The 13,421-nt window shown below is 38.1% G+C and overlaps 1 protein-coding gene across 1 annotated transcript in view; it reads left to right on the forward strand.

Annotated features, from left to right (window-relative positions):
- Positions 1-2,310: 2,310 nt before the first annotated feature.
- Positions 2,311-13,421, forward strand: part of LOC149081272 (histone-lysine N-methyltransferase MECOM-like) — a 250,487-nt gene continuing 239,376 nt past the window's right edge. The window contains exon 1 of the mRNA XM_089238110.1: positions 2,311-2,709. Coding sequence (XP_089094236.1) covers positions 2,682-2,709 — 28 coding nt within the window. The 5' untranslated portion in view covers positions 2,311-2,681. The remainder of the gene's footprint in view (positions 2,710-13,421) is intronic.

Here is a 13,421-nt window from a genome sequence, read left to right on the forward strand (position 1 = left end):
GAAGATGTCTGAGAAAATCATCAAAAACAGTGCTTCTCAAAGCGTACGTCGCGGCTCCTAGAGGCGTCACCAAACTTTGTCAGGGGCATCGAGGCTAGCTGGAGATACAGTCGAATCCCGTTATAACGAACTCCAAGAGACCGGAGAAATCACTTCGTTGTAACAAAATTTCGTTATAAGGGAATTCCAGGTTTTCCCGATTGTTCCTATGTCAACTTATTTGGGGGGGTTAGAAAAGTATTCGTTTAAATGAGATTTTCGATACAACGGTATTCGTTACAACGGGATTCGATTGTATTGATTTGTTTATTGTTTATGTTTCGAAATGGTTCTTTTAACGTAAAGTAGTAACGTAAAGTTAAACTATTCTGAAGAACCACAGAATTGAGCGGGCGAAGCACGGGAGAAAAAGTTTGAGAACCACTGGTTAAATATGGTTTGAGAAATAGAAAAGCTGAAAGGACTTTTTCATCATAAAAATATTATAAAATTGTATTTTAGAAACATATTTAATTAACTTTTGATTTGAAGAAGCTATCTGATTGAAGATGGCATAAGATTGATACAGTCGAATCCTGTTATAAGAACTCCAAGAGAACAGAGAAATCACTTCGTTATAAAGGAACTCCAAATTTTTACATTGTTTCTATGTAAAATTATTTGTTGGATTAGAAAAGTTTTCGTTAAAACGAGATATGTGCTATAATGCTATTCGTTAAAACGGGATTCGACTGTATTACTGACAAAAGGAATCATTACAGAAAACGTTATCTTAACGAAATGAGAAGTTGCAGATGTGTTATCTGAGAAGAAATTAAATCGTTTCAGAGGTTATCAGTAAAAATTATTGATGACCTATGAAGCAATTTAATTTTTTTAATACAACATAAATATTTTAGGGTCATGCATGTGCATGCACACACACAACACGTTCCTGCATGCACCAATTCACTAGAAATGCCGCAGAGGAATGTGAACGTGGTGCATGTACAGTTTCTTAGTAGTAGTAGGCGTAGTAAAAATTATTAAAGATTGTATTGAAAACTGTTCAAGATTGTAGAATTTAAAAAAAGGCCAAAGGTGAAAATTTTTAGAACTAGTAATGTTATCTGTGGGGGGAGGGGGGGGGGGCAAAGAGGATGTTATCAGAAAAATTTTCATAGGGGATAATGTCCGAAAAATTGCTACAGGGGAATGTTGTTCGAGAAATTGTTACAAAGGGATGTTATCCGAGAAATTGTTACAAAGGGATGTTATCCGAGAAATTTTACAAATGGATGTAATCCAAAAAATTGATAAAGGGTGATGTTTTCCGAGAAATTGTTACAAAGGGATGTTATCCGGAAATTTTTACAGACGATGTTATCCGAGAAGTTGTTACAGGGGGAATGCTATCCAAGAAATAATTATTTTAAATTATTGTTATTTTGTTTTTAGAAAATCCGACAAAAGATGTTAACCGAGATTAAATCCATTGGTGAGATGTAATCCATTAAAGATGTTCGAGAAAATAAAATCGTTACAAAATTACTTTTTTCATCTAAAAATTACTACAAAATTACTTTTCCGAAAAAAAATTTCTGATAATTTTTTTATCAACGTTCCTATCCGAGAAATTTTTTAAAACCACAATATTTATAAATTAATTACATAATTTGTATATTACAGTGGTAGAAGAACACCGCTGAAGACAAGCTAATACAAAAACAGATAAATAGACTGCTGCCACTCTTAACATAGAAGAAAAAAATTCGTCCATTTTTCTACAAGAAAAAGCACAAATATATCATATTATCCTTCTTTCCAGATAACCTCCAAGATAAGATAATCAGGAAAAATAAGAGGAAAAAAAAAACAAAATTTATCCGGCTCTCGTATCGATCGCATCATGAAAAATCTCTTGTATCGCGCGATTTAAGGGAAATTCGATTTTATTTCGCCCTCTCACTCCTCTGCTTCGAACATATTTCATTCTAAAAAAAAAAGATAAATAAATAAATAAAAAAAAGATATAAATTTCTTCTTTTCTGGAAAATGTAGTTTCTTAGATATCTCTGATCAAATAAAAAGAGAAGAAAATCTTTCGCTGACCAAAAGATGGGATCTCGAATTCCATTGGAGCAAAAACTTTAACACTCAGTGGACTTGATGACATCATGGAGGTAGGCAACCAATCGTTGCCGGGCTTGGTATCACGTGGTGACGTCGAGCCCCGCCCACGTCCCAGAACTGGGCGTGGCTCGCGACGGAGAGACAGAAACAGCCGCTCCGACGCATTTTTCGTACTTACTTTTACTCCGCGGGGGTTTTTTGGTTCGGAGAGAGGGGAAAAAAAAGGAGATAACAAATTTTTTTGTTTTCATCATATCACACATCATCATCATCCTCTTTTCTTACATGATCATGTGGGGAAAACCCTCCGGCACATTTCTCAACATGTGTCTGTTAGATAATGACGAGTAGAGTGCTTGGGAAAATAGATATTCGTGAATGAATGGAGAACTCGAATTTTTATGTGATGATACGCCGCTAGAGAAATAAATATCTCATTGGTGATCTTTTTTATTTACAAAACCGAAACTGATAATTTCGTGGCAATAACAAACTGTGAATGTGTCGTTGATGTTGGACATGAACATGGAGAATTTTTCGATTGAAAATGTTCGAGCCCGAAGTCTTTAATGAAGAAATCAGAAGTACCAGTTTCAAGTAAGAAATTATCTATTCTCTAAATTAATAATTTTTTTTTAAATTTATTTTCTCGTATAATCGAATTAATATGCTGACTGATAATATGTAATCCGATATTTTTTTTGGAATCGTGAACGTTCTATGATAATTGGATCGAAACCTACCATTTAAAGCCGAATCGGAAGGTATTAAAACGGTGGTTGGTGTTGTTATAGGGCCGTTTAAACACTTTCTTCCCCGGAATGTTGTTCGATAATTCTTCAGATAACGATAATGGAAATATTTTTTTTAGAAAAAGTTGAAGGAAATTTATTAAAGCATTTTTCTGAAGATATAACAATAACTTTGTTCAGAAAAAGTTTAAAAGAAATTGTTTCTCGGCTGCTTCTTTCGAGATGATATTGTTTTTAACAGTTGTTTCAGATATTATTATCAAAAATCCAATTTTTCGGACAACATTATCTTCAAAAATTTCATTTTTAGGGTAACATCACCTTCAAATACTTCATTTTCGGAAAACATCATCTTCAAAAAAATCATTTTCAGATAACATCATCTTCAAAAAAATCATTTTTGTAGAGAACATCATTTTTTCACACAAGAAATCTCTTTTTTTGTTGTTTACGTCATCTTAAGAAATCTCATTTTACACATATAACATCATTTTCCACAATATCCCGTTAACGGTAAATTTTTAAATTCTTTGAACTATTCTGAAATGACTGAAAGTTATTTGGTAACTTTCCTTTCAGATAATAATAACTTCAACAGTTCCTCAAATAACCGTAGTTTGTAAAATGATCGGTTTCAGAGAAGCGTATTTTCCTGAAGAAAAATCAATGATAAAAATCCATTTCGATTATTAATGGCCATATCTTTGCACGAGCGAACATTTTAAGGTGCACAGAGAGCCAAATTTCTTGGTGTTACCATGTATAATATTTATTGGTTTTGAGGTTGAGTTGGTCGGGGGGGGGGGGCGGATGAAATATTCGACTACGCAGGGTCGATGAGACCCTAAATACGCAACTTAGATTGACTTTTTGAAATGCTCTGGAGCACGCTTACCTGGCTGGAGTATTACCAACCTAAATATTTACATACTTGTTCCGGAAAAAGTTGTAATTTATCTCATTAAGGGGTTGCCCATAAACGTGGGAGGTCCCACGCTTTTAGTTGGCCTAGTTTACTTGCTCTAGATGGTCTCATTAATAAGAAGAAAGCACATACGGAATTCATCATCAAATGTGAATTGGCAAATTCAAAATTCTCTCTCTTTCACGTAAAAATAAATTATCATTCATGTGATAAATGATGCATTAGTATTTTTTCGGGCGTTTCCAGGGCCCATTTCTCGCATGGGCAAACGGAGCACGTGTCGAGGGCGCACAAATTTTTGGGGCCCATTTAGATTCAAAAACTGCCATCTTCTTTCGATATTTTAATTTTTTTTTTCAAAAATATTAACATGTATTTTTTCAATTTCGACCGTCTTTGGGTGGGGGTGGCCCATTCATTCCTTTCACCCCTGCATACGCTTTTCCTCAAACAATGCTGTATAAGCATAAGAAAATATGCATAAATAGCTGGCGATTCGCCAATGTTTTTGGAAAGCAATCAAAAAAAATATCGAACCATTTTATTACAGCCATAGATGAAATAATCTCCAAACAGTGTCTAAATCAGACTCCCATCGGTGACCATGATACCTCTTTGCGGTGCTCCAAGATACTTCGGATTCCAATTACATTGGAACTTGATATGCTTCCCAACCTAAGTGACAAAGCAGTTTAGGGTGCCGCAGAATAACGGGAAAGGTTTGGGAACGTCTCATCCGAATGTTTAGAAGCATATTTTCATTAATAATTCGACAAATAAACATCATATATAACTGAATTTACTTATTTAAGTAAAGAAACAGCAGAATTTGTCGACGTAATATTGAAATTGGAGACATCTATAATTTCTAAATAATGAATTTTCAGGAAGGGCTTAATTTGTATTTCACCCTACTATCTCGAATATGTCTTCACTTAAAATTCTCTGAAAATATATGAGAAATGCATTGATCAATTGCTGCAAAATTTTACCCATAAAATGTTATTATAATGAAAAAAGCGTGATGAAAACAAAGAAATATTCACAAATCAGATTCACACCCTTACGTAAGAAAGAGATCGGGGGTGCACCAACAGTGGTATTGATTTAAATCGTATTCCTGATTGCGAGCGAGTGGGGAGAGAGAGACTCGTGAAAATTACCGCGAGCCAAATCAATCCGAGCCGACTGCCGACCGAAAGCCTCCGGGGCCCCGATTCCCCAGAGGCATCCGTCACAGGAACCGCGGGCCCGCTCTCTCCCCCAACCACCAAATGATAATACCGCTCCTTTTCGGTGGTTGGTCGGCGAGATTCCGTGTGTAAAAGGCCATTTTACATTCACATTTTCTCTCATGCAAGCACACATTGAATCAAGAAGAGGATGGGAGAGAAGAGAGCAAAACACATTTTTATTTCCAACGCACAAATCTTTTATCTTCAATGGTGGAACCGTTCAAAAATGCTGGAAATTAGTTTTCAAATCGGAGATGTTATCTCGGTGTAAGCAGCCATTGCATTTTTGGCTTATTCCATAGCTTTCCGACGGGTTTTCCACGGAGCCCTGGGGGTTCCACAAGAGGCTTTTAGGAGGTTCCGTGTTATCGAAAAGTCAAACTTTTCATTAGTTTCACTCATGGCCTCAACCCGGGAGGAGCTTGGAGCTCTTATTTTACTTTATTTTTCCACATTGTAAATTCACCATGCAGGAGCCCCCCGTTAAAAGTCTTGCCTGGGCAATCCAAAGATGCTAGCCTAGGGAACCCTGTTACAGAATGTAAGGGGGCATGATTTTGTTACACAAAAAATAGATATATTGGAAAAACATCCATGCTTGTTTGGGTTAGAACAATCTCTTAATCATCAAGGGTTCCGTGGAATCGTCTCGTATAACTATCAAGGGTTCCGCTCAAACTAAAACCTTGGAAACCTCTATCTTATTCAATGTAAATGTTTTTAGTATGACCCGTTTCTTTGTTAGTACGTTCTTATTAATGCAGACTTGAATTTAAAAAGGAAATGAACAACTGATCATCGTGATATGATCCGATAATTACTATTGCAATCATAATTGAGAGTGTTGTTTCCAGTGTATGTAATTAACATTCATTTGAAACATAGAGAGGATATAGTCACCTTAAATATATTCAACTACGAGTTATCTATTAGCATTTACAAATCTTAGACAATAAAATAATTTCTAACAACGATCTAAAGCTTTTAACACAATTATCTGATTATTTCCTCCGAATTATTAAAAACTATTATTTAAAAATGCATTAATTTCTTTCGTTTCCTCAAAGAAACCATAGTTGATATGAGAAGTAAATAATCATCGGAACATTCTCTCTCGAAGAGTAACTAATGAAACTGAGACTTTTTGGATCTCTTACCACTCACTGTCTCTTTTAGCGATAAGGCATTTAATTGTCCCGTATATTGTCGTGGTTTTCGACAAGGATGTAGTGATATAAGGTCATGTTGTAGGTGGCTGTTGGGATGTTAACATTTATTTTGTCCAAAGTTCTCGTTTATATTAAAGGCTTTGAAACACCCAAAAAATAGATTTTTGTGACCGGTCACTGGCTGCGTGACAGATTTAGTGATCGTTACGTGACCGCAATTCGATTGGATAGCTCAAAATTTGAATACACAGCAAGACCCCTCTTTTGCGGACATTCGCGGAACAAAAAAATTGTCGGTAACAGCGGGGGTGATCATATTAGAGAGAGGTATTCCTGTTTTAATTGTATTATATACAGCCTAATCCCGTTTTAACGAATACCGTTATAGCGAAAATCTCATTTTAACGAACACGTTTCTAAACACCCCCCCCCCCCATATAAGTTTACATAGTAACAATACAAAAACCTGAAATTCCTTTATAACAAATTTCGTTTTAACGAAGTGATTTCTCCGGTCTCTTGGAGTTCGTTATAACGAGATTCGACTGTAGTATTTTAACAATAACTGAAATGTTTCTTTATTTTAATATGAATTGAAATTCTGACATTATGAGATGAGTTTAAAGTCATGAAATACATAACAACTGCATAGATACGAAATTAAAATTGCAAAAGAAATATTGTATAAAGTTTGCATACTGAATTGGCACCTTTTGGGAAAAACTGATCAATCGCAGTTTGGTAGGTTTTTCTGAGTATTTCAACGCCTTCAAAATGTATTTTAAGCTTGCGGGACTAAATCGAATGACTTTTTGTCATATAGTTTACAGGAAAATGTATCCATGTAAATCAATGCATCGAATTCATTTGCAATAGCACCAACTCAAATTTTCCTTTTTTCACTGTATTTGAGACATAATTTTCTTCTTCTCTTAGTGATAGAGAGCGACGATTACTAGAGCCGGCCATATCAAACAGCGTGAAATAATGTAAAATACAAGAGTACAACCAGAGCAAAACACACCGTGATTTCAAATTCTAAACGCGCATCAGAAGTGCCAAACACATTAGCAAACTTGAAACCAAAATTTCATTCATAAGTAGCCGAATATAAAAAGTTGATGAAATATTTAAACTTTTACTGCCATCTAGTGAGAATAATTCGAACCAAAATTGCCACCTATTGGTGTCCGTAAAGGGGTTTCAGTCCAATGGAACGAATGATGAAAATTGCGTCCGTGTGACAGTATCTGAGGGTGATCGTTAAACAGGGGTTCGAAATGCATTATTTAAGTAGGCTTTCACCGGGATATTTGGCCGTAAAACAAGGGTGACCGCATCTGAGGGGTTTTACTGTAATAATGGAAATTTTAAATTAAGATCATCATTGGAGAACAAATAACTATTAAACTTTGGCTTTCAGAGAATCTGTAATTGTCGATCTTTTTATAGCTCAATAATTGAGATATCATTAATTTCCATTAGTTAACGATTTCTCCTCTTAGGTTCGGCTTTTCGGCGTAGCGGGCCGCATCAGATAGCTCTATGGGAGTTATGCATTTGGCTGGGGGGACGGGGGGACGGTCAATAAGTAACTCTCTAGTAGGCCATAGGGCCGTAACTAGTATTTTTGCCGCCCGGAGCGAACATGATTCTACCGTCTTCACAACTTTAAAAATGAATAATTTTATAACGGTGTTCTTTATTCCAACCTAATACTGCCTCTAATTCCCTCTAAATTTTCCGCGCGGAATTCCACTGAATTGCCCCCCCCCCCGCTCCCCTCTAGTTCCAGGAGAGTAATAAAGTGGGCACTACTAAGAGTAGTGGGAAGTGGGAAAAGGGAGTTCCGAAAATTTAGCGTCGTCGTCGGATTCTAATTTAGTAATTATATGTACAATTTAGGCAGCAATGCCAATTTTTTAGTTTTGGCACCAATGACAATTTCATAGTTGTCACGGCGACAGGACTTCTATGATTTGTCAAGTCCTTTTTTTATTACGCCTGTTTATGAAACCGCTGAATCTATCTTTTTTTTTTCCCCCTAAATCATACCTTGTTTATGAATCTCCCGCGTGGAATACATCATATAATCACTACTGCGTTAATGAAGCCCGAGTAAATGAGTTTCCAAAATCTATATTTTGATGCAGCAGGTTCTCAAACGTTAGTGGTCATCGTTTATTCGCGTCTTCCCAGTTTTTTTTCCGAAAGAAAAACCATTTCAGAGCACTAAAGAGGCGCACTTTGGTCTGCTTCTGATAGCTCACTGCCGCAACGCACATTTTGGGAATCATTGCTTTAATGTATAGATACGATATTTCGTCTCTTTTCTCTCTCTCTCTCTCCCCCCAGGCCTTATTCTTATTGAAATAGTAGGCCTACATAAAAGAAACTTATCACTGAGTTGCTTTTGAAGTCTTTGCACCTCTTAGTTTGGACAACCAGAACCCGTGATAAAATCACAAAAAATGTGACTTGTTTCTGAAGCCCGCGGGGAATCTATCATATACAATCACCCGCTTATGAAGCAGTAATCCGCTTTCTATCCTAACTGCAGCTACGGGCTTATCACTAATTTCAACACTGGTAACCCCCCGCACAGATTGTTTACGAAGCTCACTGAATTTATAACATTACCAATATAGTTATAACCCAGTGGTTTTCAAAGATTGCATCGCTTCGATCCGGGGATACAGACAAATGCCTACTCATTGGGAGGGGGGAGAAGGTATGTGATCACGCGGTAAGTGCGTCACTGATGTCAAAAAGTTTGAGAAACATCAATATAGCCTGTTTATGAAGCTGCCTGATAAATCTATCACATAACCACTACTGTGAAGAAGGGGGGGGGGTCTACGTCTTGTTTATGAAGCTCGCGGAATTTATCGCATGAACAAAAACGCTATAGCCCGTTTAAGAAATTTGGGAATCTAAGCCAGGATCCCTTAGGCTATGCGGTATCTACTTGCTTAATTTTCGTTCCAATTTCTACTTTGCCTTGAAGCACATCTCGTGCAGCTCAACAACCACTTACGAACCTCCTGGGGGGCCCTGCAGAAACTACTTTTTAAAAACCACTAGTTCATAATTTATTTATGATACTTGTGGTATCAATTACATTATCACGACACCATTGGTTGATTATGAATCCGCGAAGAATCTATCATATCATGACAAAATTCACCAAACTTTGGTTATAAAACCCGCGAGGCCCATCATGTTATCACCAATCCCACACAACTTGTTTATGAAGCCAGTGGAATCTATCGTATGCAAATCTCGTCGATAAATAGAATTTCTAGATCAACACTTAAAAGAGGACCCTTGGTCTTGTACTCAAGCAATAAAGGATTCACTTTCGCTGAACCGTAGCCACATTTTTTTTTCTGATTCATGCTTAATTCTAAAATGCCTCCCACAGATACCTTGGGTAGCATCTGTTGAGGGTCCCTTATGTCTAGGACAGTGTTTCTCAAAGTGTGCTTCCTGGCTCCTCGGGGGCGTCGCCAACCTTTGTCAAGGGCGTCGTGGTGATCTGGAGATTTATTTTCCTTCGACACATAGTTCTTTATAAGTGAAAATATCTACTAAACTATTCCGGGGGAGTCACGGGTGACAAAAGTTCCACTGGCTTAGAATCTGCGGGCCACCTATCACTAAATAGTAGTTTATAAAGCTTGTTTAAGAAGTCTTTGGAATCATATCATCCCTATACTCCTGGACAGGCGCACATCAATGGCGATGTACTGGGACGAGTGAATAATTATGTATGTTTAGATGGTCTTGTATTTTACTGGACATGCAGAGCCGTCTAAAGTGCATCACGCGCCACCTGGGCGAAGTGATTTTTCTGAGGCCCCCCTTAGCTGACTATAAATGTTTCTCTGTTCAACAATTTGCATGCTTAATCTCAAAAACCTTACCCCAATCGAATTATGATGAGGCCCTCTCTGCAGTTGAGCCCCCCCCCCCCCAACTCCCGGGCTGGGTCCGGTGGAGCTCATACGTTAAGACAGCACTAGGAACACACCAAGTTTTCCTTATGATCCTGCCTCTTGGGAGAAGTAATCACCCCCATCGCCCCATTCTGGATCCTCTTTGCCCCTGGATGTTCTGCAACATATCTCGCAGACAGCTCAATATACTCTTGTGGACTCATGGGGGGGGGGGGGAGACTATTTTTTTTGAAACCACTATTTTCTGTGCGCCATTTAAAAATCATTGAATTGGTATTTTTCACCGATCGCATTTCTCTTCGAAGTTTTTCCTCACGACTTATCACCACATTAGTGTATATCCGCCCCCCAACCCCCCACCCCTATTTTCTAACGACGAGATACCACAAACAACGTCGCCACGACGATCTGTTTGCGCCCCCCCCCCCTCAATCTACTGAAGTGTTAGCAAACACACACAATGATCGCTCTCTTTTCAAGAGATTTTCCAAAAACAACTTGATTCGAACCCTCACACCCTTCCGTTATATGTGTGTTCTCTTTCACTTCACGAACCCCCTAATCTTTTTTTTTTTTTTTGGTTCTTCTCGACCTATGAACCCCTCCGTACAGTCTCTTATCCGAAGACACAACCCCACCAAGTTCATGTGGTTTTTGGAAGAAGGGTGTTATACACGAAGATACGGAGATGTCCAGAGGACTTGATGACCCTATACCCATAGAGGGGTCCGTGACATAGTTTGTTTAGACGTGGAGGAAGAGATTGTGTACAGACAAGAGGTGCGATGACCTCCCCTCTTTTTGTTCATAACCAAACATGACCAAAAAGACAAAAAAAGAGGGCAAAAATGACCCTGGTCCCCCCCCCCTATTTTTGGTAAATCTTGGCCTTGATGGTGTGTATTTGGTAGATACGAAGGAGCACATCCGTTTTCCATGGAGCACTGACTGATATCACAGTCCTCTTTTCACTCTATATTATTCACTAGATCATGTGAGTCCGAGTTTCTAACTCTGAATCCTTTTTCGTAAAACAAACTGTGCATGTGATAAGGAAGCTGCTCGTTTCCACCCGTCACTGATGGCGGTGATTTCGCCTGTGTCGTGTTGAAATTGACGAGGAAACGTGTGACAATCAAATTTTTGACAATCTTGGAGCCCCTCACGTGAGTAAGAGCCGGATATTACCATCCTCCTCCTCCTTCTCCTCGCCCCCCTCCCCAGCAAAACGCTCCTTTCGGCTTCCTGCTGAGGGTGCTAATACCTTGGAATTTCAGTCGATATCCAATGACAAATGTTTTCTTAACCTTCCAGAAGTTTAAAATTCGCTGAAATTGAAGATATTCGTAAATCTAAGAAATAGTTTTATTGACGTTTCAGAACACTTTCGTTCGTTTAGTGTTTCCCAAATGGGCGATATCACCCATTGGAAAATGGGATAGGAAAATATGCAGATTTAATGATCTCATGTGTTTTCTTATAAGATGGGGGTACATACTACTACATCGCATCTTCACCTTGTCAATATTCCTCTGCGGAAATTCTAAGGAATTAGTGCATGTTGGAATGTGCGTGTACTGAACCTGAAGTGAAGTTTATTCCCTGTATAATACTTGTTTTGTGTAGATTACCATCAATTTTACTAACTATGAGTGAAGTGTAATGATTGAATAATTGTATCGTTGTGTGTGGGCCTGTTGCTCTATTTGGCGAGACTTTTCAACGGGGAGATCGACTCGCGTTTGGGCCCTCGAAGATGAGAACCACCGAAATCCAATTTCATCAGACCACCGCTGCAGGGTTCTAACCCAGATCCTCGTGATGCGAGTTCGTCACAATGATCACTCAACCACCACAGCTGCTGCGAGAATTCTTTGAAGTGTAAAACTCGGTTATTATGACACCTGAGCAGTAATTAGCGGTCACTGCTGATTTCCACAGAACAAGGGGGTGTATAACATCCTGACCATCAAAGAGGTTTCACCCCACTCATCAAAGAAGGGCCTGAAGAATAGTATCTACACGATAGGTGAGTAGGCTACGCCAGTTTCTGGCACGTGGACTGAAAAAAGTTGAGCAACCATGGGTGGAGATACGGGGGGCGGGGAGGGGGCATTGTCTCCCCAGCGTCAAAGGTGAAGTTGACTTATCTAATGTATATATCCATGTATGAATTGACATCATCATCATCGTGCCCCCCCCCCCAGACTTCCAAGTCTATCTCCACCTATGTGAGCAACCCTTCTATGGATAATATTTATGAGCCTTGCTTATAACGTCGGTAAAACGCAACAGCCTTGTATGTAACGACACTTTTGCTTACGTTTTCTAGGTGGTATTTTCCCAAGAAATTCCTGGAATTAGAACTCATCCCACTAAGGCAATGCTCGTCAGCTGCTCTATTTAATCCTAAAGATTAAAAATGAAAAGGATTTGCCACATGCTTAACGCTTCAACGTGACCCGTACACGAGACACTCATATATATTTTCCTCTATCATAATCCAATGCAGTATATTTTCCAGTAGTTTATCAAAGTGTCCCGTTTTTCAATGAACCTTAGTTTTAATCATTCAGTCTTCACGAAAATCGAGGATGAAAATAATTTGCAAAATTTATAAATTTTAATGTAATCAATATGATTATAAATATCCATCTCATGTATTTGTCATGTTTTTTCAACATCTTTTTTTGTGAAGTGCATTTTAATCCACTTCAGACTTGTTGCAGTCTACAAGGGGCATTTATACGCAAAAATAGGCAATTTGGTTAACTGGCAACATCTCTGGCGAAAAAAAAGGCAATGTCCCGTATTTATGATCCAAATTTAACGTAGTTATCTTGATGGTGGTCGTTGAATATGGTCACGCTAATTATAATGAAATAATAACTTCACATATAGCATTTAATTGGGGAAAAAAACACATATTTCTCATCCGTGAAAGGAATCGAAAACCTCATCCTCGGTTGTAGTAACGAAATTTCGTGGAATTTTTAGTCTCTTTAACCGAATTTGACCGTAGGCGAAATTTTTCGAGTTATACCAATGATTCCTAGATACAGTAAATATATGTAGGAGGCTCTTCGTCTATGCCTACGGGACTTTCGGTCCGATCTATCTTGGATGGTTTCCTGCATCGGTAAAGGAAAATTAACACCTAGGTTATTTTTCCAGATACATATAGCAATGTCCTCCCCACTTGTTAATACAAGATTCATTGAAAGAATGGTTATTTGTGGAGATGTGAAGATTACAAGGAAGAAAATTCA

The sequence above is a fragment of the Pholcus phalangioides genome, unplaced genomic scaffold (genome assembly GCF_987345545.1).
Source record: "Pholcus phalangioides strain wild (caught in Gottingen) unplaced genomic scaffold, Ppha-v1.0 ptg000010l_1, whole genome shotgun sequence".
Lineage (NCBI taxonomy): Eukaryota > Metazoa > Arthropoda > Arachnida > Araneae > Pholcidae > Pholcus > Pholcus phalangioides.